This window comes from Miniopterus natalensis, chromosome 6 (genome assembly GCF_054644295.1).
Source record: "Miniopterus natalensis isolate mMinNat1 chromosome 6, mMinNat1.hap1, whole genome shotgun sequence".
NCBI classification, from domain to species: domain Eukaryota; kingdom Metazoa; phylum Chordata; class Mammalia; order Chiroptera; family Miniopteridae; genus Miniopterus; species Miniopterus natalensis.
Window position 1 is genome coordinate 86,352,765 of NC_142086.1, and position 21,066 is coordinate 86,373,830.

The window sequence follows — 21,066 nt, forward strand, 5'->3', positions numbered from 1 at the left end:
TGAGGCCCCTGAGGATCTGCAGGTGGGATGAAGGTAGGACACACGCACACAGGCACGTACACATGCACACATGCACATGTAGGCATGCACACATGCACACGTGCATGCACATGCAGACATACACCCATGCATGCATGCAGGCTCACACATAGGCACATGCAGGCACACGCAGGCATGCACACAGGCACACAGGCATGTTTGCACACATTCATATTAATTGAGGGTCTCAAGGAGGAAGTTCACCGACTTCCTGCCTGTGCTCAGAACTGGCCTTTGCTCTGAGGTGGGAGGACATGTCTGTCAGCTGATGATGACTTTATTACCTTACCGGGAAAGGTCGGATCCTGGTTACAGAATCACCGAAGGTTCCTGGACTTTGTGTTCTTCCTGCCCCCTGCCCCACCTCCGAAGCTGCTGGACCCACTCCCACCCAGGCAGGCCCACCTGGGCCCCGGGACCAATCTTATCTGAGTCCCTGGACTTCCACCTTTTCCAGAACAGATCCTTACCTGTGCCCGCCCAGGTGTGAGGTTCTCTGTGGCCCAGTGTCCCTCCTGCATTGTGACCACCCGCAGGGACTGAGCTCCTTGTGCAGCCACCCGGCCCACGGGCTGGCTGGGCCACAGCTCTCCAGGTGCCTGCTCCCTCCCCCTCACCTCCTGGCTCCTAATCCTGCCTCCCTGTGGCATCCTGGATGCTTCTGTGACTTGTATTAGGCCCGTGCATGGGCTACATATGGCTCACCACCGGCTAGTGCCCCATCCGCGCTGCTGGACCTGCCCTCCCACCCTGGGCTGGCTCTGGCTCTAGTCTTGGCTTCTCCCAGCCACCGCAGGAAACCAGGCTGTCCTCAGCCAGAGGTCACAGTGGCACCCCTTGCCCAGCCCAGATACTTTGCAGCCTTCCTAGGAACCCTGAAAGTGTGCAGGGAGGGAGCTCATCGCCTTGCAGGTGGACCAGCCCTGGTCTTCATTTTCTTCCCTATCACTTCCATCTGTCCTTGTTCAGCTGGGTACAAAACTGTCTCTTCCTTCCGTGTGGCTGTTCTTTACACATTCGAAAGCATCGTGTTCCCTTCAGTCTTCTCCAAGCCAAACAGCAGCTTTTTGCTCAAAGATCCCGCGTGACACAGTGACCGGAAGATCCTCTGAATGGTCTCTGCTTTGCCAACTTTCTTCTGCAAATATGACACTTGGATGAAGTAGTCCAGCTGTGACCTGACTCACACAGGACACAGCGGACTGTTGTTTCCCCTGAACCTAGCGATCGATGCTGACTCCGGGTTTCCGGCAGTTGCCTCTCGCAGTTCACCCAGTGTGGACCCAGCAGCACTTTCTGGAACATCCTGTGGCCCATGCACTGTCCTAGGTGTGTGGGCACAGTCCTGGAGGGAAGGGACCCTCGGTGTGCCACACCAGCAAGGCCTGCTAAGGGTGGCCATGAGGGCGCCTGTGCAGGCCACAGTTGCGTGGCAGGCTGCATGGAGGTGGGGCCACACGACACGTTGGGGGGGCCTTGAAGAGGAAGAGAAGGAGATGGGTGGGGGTCTGTGCAGGACAGCGCCCCAAGGCAGAGGGACAGACTCACAAAGCTGTGTAGCAGGAGAGGGACAGCCGCAGCAAGTCAGCGTGGCTGACGGGAGCCAACGGGATTCCAGGGAAGGGACCTTCATACCCAGGACTCTCGTTTCTTTCCTGTGGCTGCTCTTTCCAGCTCTGACATGCCCCCTCGAGTCCTAGAAACGGCAGTAGCCCTCCCTGCATAACGTCCTAACAGTCTTGGGGGCTGTGCGGTTTGGAAAACAGAAAAAATTATTGATGCTGAAATATGCCCTTGGAAAAAGACCCGGTCATCAATTGGAGATAGACGCATCCAGCTCCATGAGCGTTGCTACCTAAGCTGGCAGCCCCACGAGCACAGACAGACTCGATAAATCAGAGTGGTGGAGGGGACCACAGACAGCTGTGTGGACGGAAAGGGAGCCCTGTAGGTGTGGGAAATGATGGGAGCTGAGGTCCAGGCCGAGCGCAGAGTGACAGACACAGGTGTGCGTGTCATTACCACCCGGAGAGGAGGAAGCCTTGGACTGTGTGCTGGAGGTTGGAGTCCTGCGTCTGTGTTAATGGCTGTGAACTTGGAAAAGAAAGCCCGGGAGAGCAGCCCACTCATCTCTGCTCAGAGTGCTGGGTGAGCAACTGGGTGTCCTGAAATTCAGCTCAGTTCTCACACTGACCACCAGAGTTAGTGACACCCTGCAGGTCAAGAGCGAGGCCCCCACCAGCTGCCCTCTCTCAGCCGCCAGCCACAAGTCTGGGGGTCACCCGCACTTGCCACCGACCAGCTGTGAACTGGGGAGTTTCCACAACTCCATCAGGCTCCATAATTTGCTAGAACGACAGGCAGGACTGGCCGATGGAGTCCAGCAGGGCTGGGACAGGATGTGTGGAATGGAGGAACAGCCCGGACAGCTAACGCCTGACCCCATCCATCCACTGAGCCGGGCAAGGCAGGGTCCACATCCAGCATGGTGGCTCCCAAGGCCACTTGATGAATCAATGACGTTAACATTTGAGGAAGTTCTAAGACCCAAACCAGCAGCAGACATAAAAGTGTGGCCTTGCCCTGGCTCAGTGGTTAGAGCGTCCGCCTGTGGGCTGAAGGGTCTCGGGTTTGATTCCAGGCAAGGGCGGGTACCTCAGTTGCAGGCTCAACCCCTGGCCTTGGTCGGGGTGCGTGCGTCAGGCAACCAATAGATGTGCCTCTCTGACATCTGTCTCTCCCCTTCCCTTCCGCCTTGAAAACATTCATGTCTTTCTTATATTTTTGCTTGTTAATCCTTACTGGAGCATATTTTCTCCCTATGGATTGCCTCCCACACTTGTTGCAACCAGGGTCATGGGGTGGAACTTGCAACGCAGGTGCCTGCCCTTGACCGGGAATCGAACTGGAGACCCTTTGGTCTGCAGGCTGATGCGCTAACCGCTGAGCAACACAGGTCAGGGTGAAAACATGCGCATCTTGTTTGTGTTATCTGCTTCTGTCCACCTCAAATGCCTGCTCTCAGCAAAGCCAACTAAGTCATCAGGGTGCTCGGTTCATTAAAGCAGCCCCGGGCCCTCACCTGCCCCACCTCCTGGGAGTGGCTTCTCTTCAGAGCACCTTGCAGGTTGGGATGGGGTGGGGGGCTAGGAAAGCCCGGGGCGGTGGTGCCTGCCCCGGTGTCCACCTCTCATTCTGTCTGTCCCCAGAGGTCCGGAGAGCACTGGTCTTCATCTTCGCCTCCATGTGCGCCTGGTATTCTGGGTACCTGGTGGCAGAGCTCGTTCCAGACGTCCCTCTGTCCAGTGCTGTCTATAGCATCGGGATCATCAATGAGAGGTCCATCCTCAAAGGTCAGTGCCGCGGGTCACAGCCCGCTAATCACCGCGGCTCGGCCCCAGCTCCGGGGTGGGCAGTGGGGTTCTGGCCACTTTACCTTCAGTGTTGATGACAAAGAGGAGGTGCCACCTGCTCCTTTCATCTCTGCACCTTTCCAACCCCCACTCATCCCGGGAGAGTCTCCCCGAGACTCATGCTGTTAGGAAAACAAACAAACTTAACATGCCGCTTGCGTTAAAGAAAAATATGTGTTTGGAATACAACTCGAATGCGGCATGAAGTGAAATTACAAAATGCCCATTAAAAATGACATTTGATAGTGTGTGGGACGCTCAAGTAATGATCTGTCCTTCTCGAGATCTCGTGAGTAGATAGGCTGGTTTATTTTTAATACAGAAGTAAATTATACACAATTAATTTGCACAAATATAAAGAACTGAGTAATGATTTAAAAATCTTTTGTAAAAGCCATTCCTTGTCAGATTGAATAACCTTTTATGATAAAGCCAAAGAAGAACGTCCTAGGAATTGGCTGTGCCTGTTTGTGTTTAGCGAGGTTTCACAGAGAGCCTGCGGGACTCAGGTAGACGACCTGCATACGGCCTGCGGGGGCCCGGCACCACGGGAGCCTCCGCTTGCGCTGGGCCCGGAGTCGCCTTCAAAGGGCTTACTCTCGGGTGTTCCCCATTTTCCCACAAAATTGGAAGTCTGTCCTGGACACAGCTTCCTCTGGGAGCTGCCTCCGACACCGGGCGTTTAGAAGGGCTGGTTAACTCGGTCTCTGACTCCCTCCATCGCCTACCAAGGATGTCAGTTAGACGGCCAGCTATGGGCGGTGATTCCCAACTCTGAACATTTTTATGCCTGCAGCCCTGGACGGTAGCGCTCCGTGGTTAGAACATCGGCCCGCAGACTGAGGGGTGGCAGGTTTGATTCCCCCTCAAGGGCATGTACCTGGGTTGCAGGTTCGATCCCTCTCCCTCGTCAGGGCGAGTGTGGGAGGCAGCCAATCCACGTGTCGCTCTCACATCGATGTTTCTCTCTCTCCCTCCCCCCACCTCCCTCTCTCCCTCCACTCTCTCTAAAAAAATTTTTAAATCAATGAAAAAAATATTCTTCAGTGAGGATTAACAACAACAAAATAATTGTTATGCCTACAAAAATCCCCTCCCTTCTGTATATTTGTTATTTTAAGACAAAAACAGATTAAATGAACTTCGCGTCTTTAGGGAGATTTCTGAAGCTTCTAATGAAAATTGCTGACGTCTTCCCCACTCCTGTGTCTCCCCCTGACCTTGAGCCGTGTGGGTGTGAAGTCCTGGGGCAGAGCAGCTGCACGCGTGGTCAACAGCGGGCTCACCCAATACGTCCTCTCATGACCTGTCATGTTCTTGTTCGTTACAGCCCTAGCCCCCAAAAGGGAAAAATGTCACCACTGGACCCTCTGTCCTCCGAACACCTATGCCTACCTGTTGCTCAGCGGCGGGGGCAGGGACAAGTATGCCAAAATCTGCTTCCAGGATGAGCTGTAAGTAGCAGTGTGAAAAACGAAAAAGCAGCTACCCCCCCCCCCCCCATCCCTTCCCGTCTCTGAGTCTGACGAAGCAGTGAGTCTGCCCCCAGGAGAGAAAGGCATGTCCTTGACCTCAGGCAAAGGCTGGGAGCATCTGGGGAACTGAGAATGACAGCTGTGCTCCTCAGGTATGTGTCCCTGTGTTGAGCTCTCGTTTGAGAACAGGTAAAACAAGCCTTAGTTTATATTTTGCACCCTTATTTTCTATGTGTCATGGCCCCGGCCCTTCAAATTCGTGGGAACATGTCACAGGTTTTCTTCCATTTCCTTATATGATCCTCACAGATTAAAGTAGGTGTGCCTTCTCTTCCCAGCCCACACCTCCTCGTTGCAGGTCTGTGTGACCACCTTACCCACGAGAGCCTAAATAAATCCTGCACTTGGGACTGTCCTAGCCCAGTGTGCTCATTTCCCAAGGCTGCCATAACAAAGCACACAGACTGGGGCTCAAACAACAGAAATTTGTTCTCTCCCAGTTCTGGAGGCTGGGAGTCCAAGATCCAGGTGTGGGAAGGGTTGGTTCCTTCTGAGGCTGGAGGGAGAATCTGCTTCAGGCCTCTATCCTTGGCTTGTAGGTGGTCATCTTTTCCCTATGTCTTTGCATCATCTCCCTCTGTGAGTGTATCTGTTCCTAAATTCCCCCTTTAAAAAGGACACTATTCATACTGGTGCACTGAGATAGGGTGATCTCTACTACACTGCAGGCAGCCAGGGTGCTTTCGAGGCCGGCACAGCTGTCACCTGGTGTCCCTCTCCACCACAATCCCAGGGGTGACCTCTGTCTCCCTCTCTGGAGTTGCAGCCCCTATTTCCAGGACACAAACCTTTCGCTTTCTCAGTTTCCTCCCTTGTTTTGCTGGAGCACATCCTCTAATAACATCCCGAGAAAAGGGTAGAAGGAGAGGTAAAATTTTTAAAGGTTCTTCATATTTAAAATACATTCATTCCCCCTCACAATGAATTGATAGTTTGGCTGAGTATACATTTCTAAGTTAGAAATAATTTCTAGTTCATTTTGAGGTCATTTCCTGAGACCAAATTAGTTTCCCACCAGCAATGTTCGAGTGCTGTAACCAACCGTGAGAATGTGCTTCTCAGGTCTCCAGGGGCAGGCGGTTTACTGACCCAGAGGCCCCATTGCTGCATTCTGAAATGTATAGTATGTTTGCTTGAGGCCATGCTTCCATGGGCTGCTCCGAGCTGGTGACTGAGCACTGTTAAAGATCAAAGTACTCGTGATGCTTATTGACGATAGTAGGGCAGACTTTATTGAAGGTGGTCCATGGCAATCACTGTAGGGACCTCTGCAATGGGGTCTTGCAGGAGGATGGATTGCACTTAACTCTGAATACAGCATGGGTAAGTGGGAATGATAGCCAAGGAGCAGGATGAGGTCAGCGAATAGAAAATTACTAAGACAAACCATCAGGGGTAGCGGGGATTCTGACCTAAGAGGATCCTTGCTGAAGGTGGGCTGGGGTGATTGAACATCCTCTGGGGGTGGGGGGTGGAGGATGAAGTATCCAATCAGATATGGAAGGTGATTAGATACCAAAGGTGGGGGATTCTGGTTAAACTGACTTGACAGAATTGTTGCTTAGACTGGATAATGCAGAAATAAACACTGTAGTCCAAACATTAGGCCTTGCTGAAAGAGAGCTCAGGGGAGCCTGAGTAGCTTTTGGCGAAGGAGAGAATCTTCGCCAGCACAGAGGGATCCCAGGCAGGCCCATCCCTGGGAGGCAGGTTCCAGGGGGCCCCCGTGGCCTTGCCAAACCCTAGTGAGACTGCACGGCTGCCTGGTCCACCCAAGTCTCTTCCCTCTTTCCCTCACTTCTGGTCAGACTTGCAGTGTGGTCCGATGGCTCTCCCCAGTGACCCCGGCCCCCTCCCCATCTTCTCTCATAAGCGTTTCCCCTAATGAAAGCTCTGTGCATTTAAGCTTGTTCTGCTCTCTGCTTCTCAGAGGACTGAGGTTAACACGAGAATGACTGTTTCCCCACCGTCTGTCCAGCACAACACATCGGCACATATTTTGATTGTTGCCCTTGTGTGAGATGAAACTTGGAGTTTCGGGTCAGATTTTTTCCTTCGTTGTTGCTCTTGCTGTGAGTGGATTGAGCATCTCTTTATGCTGCTAGTCTTTGTATTTTATTTTCTGTGAACTATCTTTTCATATCTCTTGCCCATTTTTATTTCTGCCATTGGCCATTTTTATTGAGTTATAAGATTCTTTCTATATTAAGCCCTTCTGTGTTGTAGAAATTTTCTCCATATTTTGTCTCTTCATTGATTAAAATGGTATTTTTAAATATGCTTATTATTACCTTAGTCACTATATAACCTTTAACAAAGCAAAGAAACTATAACCATATAGTGAAAGCAAAAATTTAAAAAGCAGCAACAACAACAACAAAACCACAGCCCAATATGAGGGTTTCACAAATAAGTATATCTCACATAATAGTACATGGTCTGAAAACTGCCAATTAAAAGTAAACAAGTCTTAGATTGGCTCACAGCACATAATCCCCAATTTCAGCTATAGGTAGGAACATATACCTACAAGAAAATTGAGGTCACTGAGCAAACCACCACCCTGACAACCAGAGAAACAGGCAGATTCATAAAACCACAGCTTATTTGCAGCACAAACCTCAGCTGGAGCCACCATCAGGTAGAAAAATTATACTCAGAGAATCTTCCCTACACGCTCCACTTTGTTCTCATTACCCACTGTTCCCATCCCCATTATTTTTATATTCTGATTTATCTTTCTAGTGTTCGTTTTTATGTCAAAAATAAACAAATTGAATATGTATAATTAATATATCCCCATGTTTGTGTCTTAATTTTGTATATGTGTGATATATTTATGAGTGTGTATATAAAAGGTAGCAAAATCTATATACTGTTTTTCACTTCCTTACTTAAGAGTGTAATAGAGATCACCCCACATCAGTCCACGGAGATTGTCCCCATCCCTTTTCATGGGTACATAATATTCCATATGTGGATGTACCATAGTGTATTCAATCTTTTCTACACTGATAGATGCTTTTCATGTTTGAAATCTTTTGGTATTATAAATAATACTGCAATTAATAACCTTGTGAATATGTTGTTTTGTAACAAATTATAATAAAATGAATATTTTGTAATCACCATCCAGGCTAAGAAATAGGCTATCACCAACATACCATGTTCCCTCTGTGTACCCCTTCCCAAATGCAGCCCCCCTTTACTTACTGCCCATGGTAACCTCTATTTTGTCTTTTGTGATCATCTCCTTGCTTTTCTTGATAGTTTTACAGCCTAAGCATGCATTGTAAGACACTATTGTTTAATTTTAGCTATTTTGAATTTTATATAAGTTTAATCATAAACCATAGGCTCTTTTATGTCTTACTTCTTTGCTCAAAACTATATTTGTGAGAATCATCCTTGATTTTGGCTTAAGCTGTTGTTCATTGAATTGCATTGCTGTGTAATATTGCATTGCATGAATACAATACAATTTATTTATCAATTCTGTTGAATGACATTTAGATCATTTCTGATTTGGAGCTATTATAAGTAATGGTGCTGTGAATAGTCCTGTTCATGTCTCTTGGTGCACATGTGCATGTATTTTGGTTGGGTATTGTTTTGGGAGGGAGGTCCCACAAACACCCTCAACTTCAGTGATACTCCAGAAGTACTCATAAGACTCAATGACAGCAGATATTTATGGACAAAGCTTATTATAGCAAAAGATACAGAACAAAAGCTTTTGTATGGTCTTCTGGTGGTGAATTCTCTCAGTTTATGTTTCTCTGAAATATTTTTATTTCATCTTCATTGATGAAAGATATTTGCCTATTATTTTCTTACAACCCATTCCAGATATAATTCATTGTGTTCTGGCTTCCATTGTTTTTCCTGATAAGTCAGCTAACAATTTAATTGTTGGTATCGTGAAAGCAACTGCCTTCTTCGCCCTCTCTGATTGCCTTTAAGAATTTTTGCTTATCTTTGGTCATCCCACCTGTACCAAGCTGCGTCTATTGTTGTTGCTTTATCTTATTTGGGATTTATTGAGCTTCTTTAAAAAACAACAATTCTCAGTATTTTCTTTATTGATTTTTAGAGAGAGGAGAAGGGAGAGGGAGAAAGAGAGAGAAACATTGATATGAGAGAGAAACATCGATTGGTTGCCTCCTGTTTGCATTCCAACAGGGATCGAACCCACAACCTTTTAGTGTACAGGACAATGCTCCAACCAACTGAGCCACACCAGCCAGAGCTGAGCTTCTTAAATATATGTGTATTGAAGTCTTTCATCACATTTAGCAAATTCTCTGTCATTGCATTTTCTGCCCCATTTATTTTTTCCTCTTCTTCTAACACTCTAATGAAACAAGTCAGACTTTAATATTATAATCTCTATAGCCTACCATTTTTTTATCTATCTGTCCTTCATGTGAACAGAGTTGATTTCCTCCGAACTGCTTTCCGGTTTACTAATTCTCTCTTCTACCATGGCTAATCTGCTGTAAAACCCTCCCATTAACTACTGATTTGAATTATTATATTATTTTAGTTTTAAAACCTCATTTTTATTCTTTTTATAATCTTCATATCATTTTTTTTTGTAGTTTCCAGTCCTGAAATTTTAAATTTTATTATCTTCTTGACCATATTAAGTATAGTTACTTGAAAGTCTGCTGGATAATCCTACTATTAGGGGCCCTGTGAGTCTGTCACTATTATCTATTGTTTTCTGCTGGTTCCATTGGCTCTTATTTCTGTTGGCTTCTTTCCTTATGTGCCAGGTTATATTTGATCCTGTGCCAGGCAGTCCATTTGAGAGTTTTTCTAAATTGAGGTATTAGATGATAATATCTTTTTCTTCTGAGAATTTATACTTACTTCTGTCAGGAACCTGGGACCATTAGCAGAATAGAATAATCTGAATAAATGTTAAGGATTGAGATTTTTCTGGCTACCTAGTGGTCTGCAGTTACACAAGTTCTGATTTATTTCTGGTTCGCTCTCATTTTTAGGGTTCAACCCTTTTTTACTCCAATTCAAATAAGACATGAGGGGATTTAATAGGGCCCTCCCTTTGATGGTTTCCAACTTTTGTCCTCCTAGCCTCACATGATTGTCAGAAGTGCTACTCACCTTCTCAGCACTTTTTCTGGAATCAGCAAATGCTTCTGGGATATAAGTAGCTTTAAATGTTTGGCTCAGCACCTTGAAATTTAGTCTTCTCCCAAATCTTGGCCTGAGGAGCAGATATTTTTTTTTTTTTTTTAGTTTTTCTTAATGGGAGAGTAGGTTCAGATTATCTAACTTTCCGTTATCATAAATGAAAGTTATTTTTCTTTTTTTCCAGTTCTTATACAGTATCCTCTAAAATTGTCTAAAAGCTACTCCTCCAAAAGTGACTTAGCCTAGAAGGCTTCCACGGGAATTTAGGTAAACATGTCAAGAGCATAATATTCCAGTGCCATAGTCACTATTCCAAAGCACAGAAAAAGAGAAAAGCTGCCATGTCTCTTTATGAAACTAATACACCACTTATTCTAAAACTTGACAGAGAATGCCTGCTGCATACACTAAATCCCAAAGATATTCTGACTTAGTTACTGTCTCCAGGTCAATGAGTCTCCTTCCTGGTTTTGGGACGGAATCCCCTTGAATTGGCATTTCACATTCTCCAATTTAAAAAGCAAAAGCTAAGTGAAGTAATATAGGGACTTATCAAAGGAGGTTAGCTGGGTTGCGTTTTGCGGTCAGATGAAAGGATCGCAATCTCTGTCATTACACAGAGAGGGAGGATGTGTGTAAGTTGATACCAGACTTGGGTTAGATCCATTTCCTATGCCCACCGCATCTACTTCATGGCAATAAAACACAACAACGAATGCTTATGAGGGGGCTGAGGGCTCAGTGGGAAAAAAAAAATGTTTGTAAAGAGCCTGTGCTAAACAAACTTGAGATTTCCCTCTCCCTGGCCATTTGTCCAAATCATAATATTCAATGCAAATTCTAGGCTCCTGAGGGACTAGGTCTATAGGAATATGGGGACGGATGTGTGTGGAGTGAGTGTGGGGGTGACTGTCCAAGCATATCTGTGAAGGAGGGAACAGCAGGTGACTATGCAGAGCCGGGGGGGGGGGGGGGGGGGAGCAGTGACTGACAGAAGAAGACCTTATGGAGCAGGGAGGTCTCCCCTTGGCTTGGTAAGAGAGGAGTCCTTTGACTGTTTATTTACATTTCAGGCTCATAGGAGAAAAGGCTGGAAATGTTGGGAAAGGAATAAATATTGCCATTGTTGATTGTAAGTTATTAAATGTTTTCTTTAAAACTTCTCTAAAGGCTCTGTGATGGGATTTTCAAAGATACCTTGGGCTTTCAATGGTTTTTGCACTCCATCTAGTCTACGTTTACATTTTAATGCATTTTTTAAATTATATATTTAATTATTTTTACAGTGCCTCACTTTACGGAATATTTGTGGTCCCTAGAAAATTTAAAAAGAAAACAAATAAACAACAACACTGAAACCAAATATAGATTAAAACAACAACAAAGAAGGACTGGCAGAGGTGGGGTGAAAACCATAGGAGCACACCTGGGGCCACAGACCATCCTGGGGTTGAGCCCCACTTTTGCTGTCAGGTTCCTGGTGGCCCAGCAGAGAGTGACACCACCCGCCAGTTCCTGCCTCCTCCGTATGATAGAAGCGACTAGGGCCGCGGGGGAAGCAAAGCTTGGTCTCCCCTTAGGCCAGGGAAAGACGCTCTGTCACCATCGCCCCTGGGGACCCTGACGTAACAACCGTAGCAGGTTTGGGAAGGGGTTTCATATGGTGTCCCTGGGAGCAAGCTGAGCACATTGTCCAGTGACAGTGGGGCTGCAGGAACCCAAGACAGAATGTGCTCAGTATGATGATCCGAGGAGAACCTAAAGTAGGGAGCAGAACACGCTGAGGTGGGAACTCCGGGGTCCCTATCGGAAGAGGCAGATGCGACAGGAAAGCGTAGGATCAGATCTCACAAGCAGCAGCCAGGAAGGAAGTTCTAGGGCAGCCGAGGAGCCCCGTGCCCCTGGTCCCTCTGACCTGCATCGGCAGCACCCTCCGGGGCGGGCAGGGACACCTGCAGGCTGGGCCATCGCTGCAGCCAGGCGTCCGGACAGAGGCCGGGAAGAGACAGGCCCCGCTGAGAAGGTGCCGGGAGTGCACCGGAGTCCCGATGAGATGAACCTTCTTTTAAAAACTGTTCCTCTTCTTTTCAGATGTGACTGGGAAAGTGATTGCGGCACAGTATTTTGATATGTTTGAAGGTGGTAAGAAAATTCTTTTCCTGTTAAAATTTAAATGACTTACAAACATAAATGAATATTTAAAACGCACAAACAAAATGCCAAACATTCTTATTTTGTCTGGTAGGAAAATTGCCAGAAGTTCCTGCTGAGTATCCTAGAATGGTCGCCCCTAAGTCCTCTTAGTCTCTGGGTTTATATACCACAGTTTGAAGGCATTATCTAGAAAATTCCTTTCCTCTGGTCACGCTTGCCCTGGATCTCTTCCATCTGTTCCCTCATTGGATAATGGGAAGAGACATTTTCAAATCAAATGTCTGTAAAATAATGCAATCAGCATCCAGCCCTGTATATCAGCATCATTTTTGTCCTGTGCCCGGTGCCCATCGGGCTTGGCGCACACCTTCCTGGGCCCCACGACCCCCACCCTCCTTCAGCGGCCTCTCCACTCTGCACACTGGGTCTTGGCTACAGTTGCCGGTCAGGATATACCAGCCCCTTTTATTTTACAACGCTGAGAGTATTAACACCAGGCCTCTGTAAAGATAGTGGAGAGGACTCATGAGAAAGGCCTGGTGCCTCCTCATGGGGTTGTGCACTTTCACTCTCAGCTGCCTTAAGCATCACTATACCTAACACTCCCCGGCGGTGAGTAATGGGGTCTGAGGTTCACCCATCTTTCTTCCTGTGAGGCATGGACAGGCCTCGTAGCAGGGGCTCCCCCAGGCGGGGTCTGCTCTGTATCCCCGCCTCGGTTCTGCGCACCGGTGCCTGGAGCTGCTCGGATCTCGGATGCTCACGGGTGGCTGGGGCTTCCTCAGCGATGGCAGGGGACGTCCGCCTGTGCCTCCCGGGTTGCTCGGTAGAATCTTGGATCTGATCGTGCTCTGACCTCAGCCCGCCCCACGTGGAAGCCCAGCAGCTGCTCACTGGGAAAGCGCTGGGGTGCCATTTGCACGGTCAAGAGAGGAGCTCTGGGGATCAGAGGACTCCCGGGGGGTGCGGAGGAGGCCCAGCACACAGGGAGAGGCCCTCAGCTAACCACGCTTCTAAAACGGGTTTGCATTGACCCGACAGATAACTCGGGGCCCATGACCAAGTTCATTCAGGATGCTCCTGCGAAGTCCCTGCTCTTCATGGTGACCCACAATGACGGCAGCAGCCGGTGAGTGTGTACAGCTCTGTCACAGCTGGGGGGTGGGGAAGAGAGGCCAGCGGGTGGAGAGTGCCCCCTCTTCAGGGTCCCTCTGCACCCTCTAGGAATCAATAAAGCGCCAAAAACGAGATGCTCCTTTAAAGAAGGAGATGGAGATCATGGCAAGACAGCCACGTTCCTTTCTTCTTGTTTATTTTTTTAATGCATCATCCGAGGATGTTTTTTCCATTGGTTTTTAGAGAGAGTGGAAAGGAGGGAGGGAAAGATAGAGAGAGACAGACAGAGAGACAGAGAGAGAGAGGAACGTCCATGTGAGAGAGACACATCGACTGGTTGCCTCCCGCACGTGCCCCGGCCGGGCTGGGAATTGAACCTGCAACCCAGGTACGTGCCCTTGACTGGGAATTGAACCCAAGACCCTTCAGTCCGAGGGCCAGTGCTCTAACCACTGAGCCACACCGGCCAGGGCCCGACTGCATTTCTAAAAACATGACCAGCCAGTGGAGCACTTAAGTACTAGAAGCCAAGGATTATGTTCAGATAGCAAGTCGGAGCCACCGCTGACCCTAAGTACGAGAGCGCAGCCAGGAAAGCTACACCCACGGTGGGACCTACAGAAGCGTGGCAGGAAGCTGAGGACATTGCTCTGTATGAGGGGCCGAGGGAGGAAAGGCCTGCGTGTGCGCGCTGCTCTGCCCGGGGACAGGCTGGTCTAACCCGGGCTCTCGCCGCCTGTGGACGACGCGTCTGCACTGCTCAGCTTCAGGGCCCTCAAAGTGCTCATCTGCGTGACTGAATTTCCGAGAGGGGCCTCCTGAACACAGTATTTCCCAGGTGGCTTTAGCCTCAGGTTTTATTTTTAATAGGACTTCTTACCGGACGTTTTTGGATGCGCACTTGGAAAAACTCAGATTTGGCTCATTTGGGGAAATCTGAATTTGTTCCTGTTTTCCCTTCTACCTTCCTTCCTTAGCTTACTCTCCCTCTTTTTTTAAAAAAATCTTCACCCAAGGATATGTTTTTATTGATTTGAGAGAGAGAAGAAGGGAGAGGGGGAGAGAGAGACACATCAATGGGAGAGAGAAACTTCGATCGGTTGCCCCCTGTAAGCACCCTGAGCAGAGGCTGAACCCGCAACCCAGGCATGCGCCCTGCCCGGGAACTAGCCCTGCCACCTTCTGGTGCCTGGGAACATGCTCCAACCGGCTGGGACACCCAGCCAGGGCCTTAGCTCCCTCTTAAGTTGCTCCCTTCTACAACGGCAGTAGGCTTTAGATTTTTTTTTTCTTTTTTGACACTGTCTTTTCTGACTATGAAAGGGACAGTTTGACCCTTGCTTTCATCTTTCCGCCACTTCTGCCACCTTATTTTGTGGTCAGTGAGCAGGAGGGTCAGCAAGGACCGCAAGTTGTGTTGTCTGAGTGTGACGGTGTGACCGAACCTGAAGACCCCAGGGCTTTTCAGAGTTGAGGGTTGAAAGTCTGTGCCCCAAACTGAGTCTTAGAGTCCTGGGTGTTGTCACCCGTTTAACCAGAAATCTGACATACCCGGCCTGCAGGGGTGCCTTTTTCCTCGTGTTTATGCCCCGGGAGTGAGTGGCTCTAGAAACCCCTGTGCTAGGACAAGCACAGTGTGACACAGGAGTCCCCATGCGAGACGTTCAGACCCTCTCCCCTTTGTCCCCCAGACTGAAGGAAGAGGCCAAGAAGGCCATAGAAGCGCTTGGAAGCAAGGAAATCAGGAACATGCGATTCAGGTCAAGCTGGGTGTTCTTTGCAGCGAAAGGCTTTGAACTTCCTGCAGCGATTCAGACAGAGAAGGTGAGTGGTTGCTGTGGCTCTTTGGAAGTCTAGTTGGCATCCGAGGTGCTGTTAGTTTCGGGTGTGCAACATTGTGACTCGGCTTTGACGTGCCTTACAATGTGGTCGCCGCCCTAAGTCTGGTGACCACCTGTCAGCATGCAGAGGTGTCACAAGGTGGGTGGCTTTTAAATGCCCCTTCCCACAGATGGTTAGTCTAGGACAGGCTGTGATTAGAAAGGTTGCCGGTCGGTCACAACCCCCTTTCTCTAAATACTCCCTGCCCGGGGCACACGCGGCTCCGTGTGGCGCTGGTTGCCTGGTCTGAGCGCTCGCTTCCCCACTCTGGGTTCCTCATTCCTAAATCCTGGGGGGGTCGGGGGTCACACCTTCCACTCCGTAGGTGCTTGATCTGTCATTATGGGTAAAACCTGCTGGTTGGAAACCTTTCCCGTTAGATCAGCATTAGAAAGGCACCTAACCGAAATTTCAATTCTCAAGTCTTTTTAAAAGCAGAAAGTTTTCAGTGGGCTCTTGGTATTGATTTTTCATCATGCTGAGGCCAGCACGGTCCTCTCCCTGCTTTGCCTCCTTGTGGGGAAGGTAGCAGTTCTTAGTTAAGGTGGCTCAGAGGTCACCCAGCCTGTGCCCCTGGATGAAGCGCTGAAACGGGGCAGGCACGGAAGGCCGGGAAGAGGTAGATGTCATTGTTGTCGTTGCCGTAACTTGTTCGTGGTTGGCCTGAAGTCCTTTGATTTATCGAAGAAAAGTAAACAGCGAAAGAATGAAGTTCTAATGTATTAACTCAGTCGCCTGTGGAAATTCCAGCCAAGGGTTGGGGGTGTGTCCCAGGATTTATGAGCTGGCGCCCCGGGGCGCGGGAACGAAGGCACAGTCTCTGCAGCCAGACGGGCTCCAGCAGCGGAGGGAGCTGGCGGCCTGCCACGGGGAGACCTCTGGCTCTTCCTTGGGCAAAGGGGCTCCTTTCTGAGCGCTAGAAATTCAAAGGAGGCAGGTATTCGAGTGTCCCCAGGGTGTGCCACAAGTTGCTTCTGACTTCGGGCGAGGACATTGGTCCTGGTCCCCTGCTTGCACTGTCTGGCGTGGTGAAGGCCTGGGAAGGAAGCAAACAGAAGCAGGTGGGCAGCTGGGCCTCTCTGCTGGCAGGACCACCGAGGTGGAGGGAAGGGGGTTGGATGGGTGTGATTTCAGCGCAGGCACAAACAGGTGACTCGAGCCTGATGCCCAGGGGGAGCCCTAGAGCTCTCCGACACCCTCAGTGGCAGCCTTCCAGAAGCTCGGAATTCATGGACATTTTAGCACGCACCTAAAAATGCATGTTTCCTCCTGTAACTCCCCTGTTCTTCCACAGCTGGAAGCCAGTCCTGTAGGTGTCAGGAGCATTTACCCAGGGCCCCACCTAGACTACTCATTACTAATGATCAGGCGCGGACACCCAGTGCACTTGAGACCTCATGGGCTTGTTCCAGTGAGTGAGGCGTTGCCTGGGCTCTGTGTGGTGGCCCTCCCTGGGCCACCCTGCCTGGACCTGCAGGGGGTGAGGTGAGCCAGGTACATAGAGTCCAGTAACCCTGAGCAATTGGGCCTTTCCAGAACTTCGCTGGCTCTTTCCAACTGGTCTGCCCCGACTGTCCTTCCCAACCTGAGCCTCCTTAAAATACACTGATGCCCAGGCCGGCCCTACACAGGCCAACTGAACTAGAATTTCAGGGGTTGGGGCCTGGGGAGTCTGATGCACAGGGAGGGTGGACCCATCGCATTGATTTGTCCCATTCCACATGCACATTCAAACTCCCCCGTGACACCCCAGCTGGCTTTTTAATAGAAAGTGACAAACGGATCCTGAAATTCACATGGAAATTCAAGGGACCCAGAGAGCCAAACAATTTTGAAAAGAAGAGTAAAGATAGAGGACTCACACTTGCCCACGTCAAACTCCTACAAAGTCGCAGTAATAAAGACGGTGTGGTGCTGGTGTCAGACAGACATATCTCCCCATGGAATAGAATCGGGAGTCTAGAGGTAAAACCTCACATTTTTGGTCAATTGATTTTCGACACGGTGCCGAAACCACTGCACGGGGAATGAGTAGTCTTTTCAGCAGGCAATGCTGACACAACAGGACACCCACATGCAACAAATGAGTTTGGAGCCCTACATCACACCATACATAGAAATTAAGTCAAAATGGGTCAAATGATTACATGTAGGAGCTAGAACCATTAAACTCTTGGAAGAAAATGTAGCCATAAATCTTTGTGACCTTGGATTAGGCACTGATTTCTTAGACACAACACCAAGAGCATAAACAGCAAAAGGAAAAAATAGATAAATTGCATTTCTTTAAAATTTAAAACTTTTGTGCATCGAAGGACACCAGCAAAAAAAAATAAGAGAAAAGATAACCTACAGAATGGGGGGGTGGGGTGGGGGGGTGGGGGAGTTGCAAATAAAGGACTGATACCCAGAATGTACAAAGAACTCTTGCAGTTCAATAATAAAAAGACAAATAACCTAGTTTTAAAGTGGGCAGAAGATCTGAACAAACACATCTTAAAGAAGATACACAGGTGGCCAATAAGCACAGGAGAAGATGCTCACAATTAGCCATCAGGAAAACACAAACGAAAGGCACAGTGAGATACCACCTCACCCTCACTGGGAGGGCTGCAATAAAGAAAAAATCATAAGTGTTGACAAGGAGGTGGAGAACTGAGAACCTTCAGACGCTCTTGCAAAAAATGTAATAGTACAGCTGCTTTGGGAAACATCCTGACTTCAAAAAATTAGGCATATAGTTACCATGTGACCTAACAATCCCACTCCTAGATATATACCCAAGAGGGTGAAAACATGTTCCCGCAAAAACTTGTACATGAACATGCATAGCAGCGTTATTCATAACAGCCCAAATGTCTTATTAATATATAAAAATGCATAAATAAAGGAGGGCATAGCCGTCCACTGGAATATTATTCAGCCATGTAAAGAAATGAAATACTGATACATGCTACCACATGGATGGACCTTGAAAACATGCTAAGCAAAGAAAACCAAACACGAAAGGCCACATACTGCTCATTTCATTTATATGAAGTTCCCAGAGCAGACAAAACTCATAGAGACATAAAGTATACTAGTGAATGCCTAGGGCTGTGGGCCCGGGGAATGACTGTGTATGGGCCCGTGGTTTCTCCTTCGGGTAAGGAAAATACTCTAAAATTGACTGAGATGGTTGCATATCTGTGAATATACTAAAAACCGTTGAAGTGTACACTTTGGGTGAATTTTATAGTATGTTCATTATATCTCAAAGCTGTTACACAAAAAAGGATGTGTAACTAGAATTCCAAAGTTTAGGATGCATAGAATTCCTTTTAAGCATTAAGATGCTCCATATCTGTGAAAGAATTGACGATATAAAGGACTAAACCCTCATCAATATGAACACACATTTGCTGAGCTAGGAATTCTACAGAGCTATGCTGCTCAATACAGCAGCTACTAGCCAAATTTGCATTTACATTTATTAAAAATATTACATTTATTAAACTTGCATTAAACGTATTAAAACTAAATAGAACTTAAAATTCTGTCCCTCACAGTTCAAATACTTGCTAGCCAAGCGTGGCTAGTGGCTACTCTATCAGACAGTGTCGATCACAGGATATTTACATCATTGCAGAAAGTTCTGGAGCTGCATTGACACCTGGTCCGAATAGCATTAGGAAGCACCTTGGGAGAAAAGTGAGCGCCCAGAATGGGTTGGAGCGAATTCCATTCTAGGCAGCGACTCTATTCACTTCCTAGAATGGAATTTATCGGTTATAGGACTTTGCTCACAACTGACACGTTAAATATTTGTTGATCAGCAAATAAATACAATTCTTTTTTTTCCTTTACACAGATCAACCACTCTGATATTATAAAGAACAGATACTCAGACTGGCCTGCAGAAATACAGCTAGAAGGCTGCATACCGAAAGTACCAAGCTAACATTACGGAGACTTAATAAATATGTATTTTTATAGACAAATGAATCATGGAACCGAATAGTATTAGGAAGCACCTTGGGAGAAAAGTGAGCGCCCAGAATGGGTTGGAGCGAATTCCATTCTAAGCAGCGACTCTATTCACTTCCTAGAATGGAATTTATCTGTTATAGGACTTTGCTCATAACTGACAGGCCCATGAATATTATCCAACAGCCAATATTTGATTTTATGGGTTTTGTCGTCAACCAACCAATATTTGCTCGATGTATGAAACCTTTGCACACCCTATTTTTATGTCAATATTTATACAGTGAAGATATCAATGAGCAGGAAGACAGGAATGGATGGAAATTGTCAAATGAAGGGGTTTAACCTGGAAAAGAGAGGACTGGGGAAGCACCCACTGCTTGTCCAGGCGTAGAGTCATCTTGTGGTGGAATCTGAGCGTGACCCCTTAGTCCAGACGCCCCGCAGGCAGAGCCTTCGTTCCACTCACGCCCGGCGCACTCCCTGGAGGCGCAGGCCTCGCCCAGGAAGAGCAGCGCTGAGAGGGCTGGTGAGCCCGGGACACACCAAGGAGTCCTGTGTTTTTTTACAAAGGTGGGCGGGGCTGAATTTATTTTTATTTATTTTTTTTACTCGGGCTGAAATTCCTGCATTTTCACAGCAGTGTTGAACTTCATTCACTGCAGTGGTGAAGCCCCAGGAGCCCTTCCCCGGGCACCAAGCGCTGAGACTCATTCCTGGGCGCAGCACTGCGGGGAGCCTGGAACATCTTTGCTCCCAGCCTCCTGCTCACCGGCAACGCTTGGGGTGCTTCAAAAAATAAAGACCCTTACTAAAAACGTCTCCCTCGGTGGTGGCCTGGGTGACATTTCTTTTCCAGATTTGTGTTTTCTACCTAAATTTTCATTGTATTCCATTAAGTAAACTGGCGCTCAGTAGAATGGCTTCTGCATATGACCCGTTTTGAGATTTCTCACCTGCGTTACTGGTGTGCAGTGTAGGCATTGTCACAATGACTTCTTTTAGCAGGTCACATCTGACATTCCTGAATACAGCCTTGGGACACTATCCTGACACCATTATCACCCCTGCTCGGGGCTTCTGCCTTCAGAGCCTGGGGAACACTAAGGGGGTGAGGGTGTCCCCCCACCTCCTCTCTGTGCCCACCCCTTACTGGGAGCCCTTTGGCCCTCTCTGGCCAGGCAGGAGTCAGGGGTGGTAACTGGTCCCTTTTCTGGGTTCCGGACCCCCCGAGTGTCCAGCTGGAGAGCATGAGTGCCCTCGCTGGAAAGGCAGCAGGCTGGGCCTGCAGAGAGCAGGATGCCAGGGGCCTGCACAGAGCAGGGTGCCAGGGACCGGGGGAGAGGCGGAACAGACAGAGCACAGAGGATGTTCGGGGCTGGGGCTCTGGAGAGGCACGGTCAGTACTGGATCCTGCAGCACTGACCATGAAGACCCCCTCTACCTCCTAATGCCAGGGTTTTAAAAACATTTTCTAAGCATCTTAATTCCTTTAAAGGAAAATTTGCCCACAAGGGCAGTAAGTAAAACGGATGAGCAAAGAGATGCTCAAGATCGTTTTTTGTTAATTCAGAATGTTTTGGAAAAGATGGTGGGCGTGGAAACAAGACTGAGGCCTGGGCTTCCTCCACTCCCATCACAGAGGCGGGGAGCCTTTGGGACAGGGAGGGGGGCACTCCTGCCTTTTGGCAGGTGAAGTAACTGAAGACCAGAAGATCATGCAGACTCAGGAAGGAGTTAGGGTTAGGGTTAGATTTGGAGTTACTGGGCTAGAGCCCAGGGTTCAGCCTGGGCCCCCCCTT

General features: G+C 48.3%; 1 protein-coding gene across 1 annotated transcript; it reads left to right on the plus strand.

The window, feature by feature from the left end:
• The first annotated feature begins 2,002 nt into the window (after positions 1-2,002).
• On the plus strand, positions 2,003-19,238 carry FAM3B (FAM3 metabolism regulating signaling molecule B). The gene is made up of 8 exons (XM_087817831.1): positions 2,003-2,045; positions 3,249-3,392; positions 4,783-4,906; positions 11,221-11,279; positions 12,239-12,289; positions 13,343-13,430; positions 15,109-15,241; positions 19,149-19,238. Exons 1-8 carry the CDS (start codon positions 2,003-2,005, stop codon positions 19,236-19,238), a joined length of 732 nt encoding a protein of 243 aa, XP_087673957.1.
• The last annotated feature ends 1,828 nt before the right edge of the window (positions 19,239-21,066 follow it).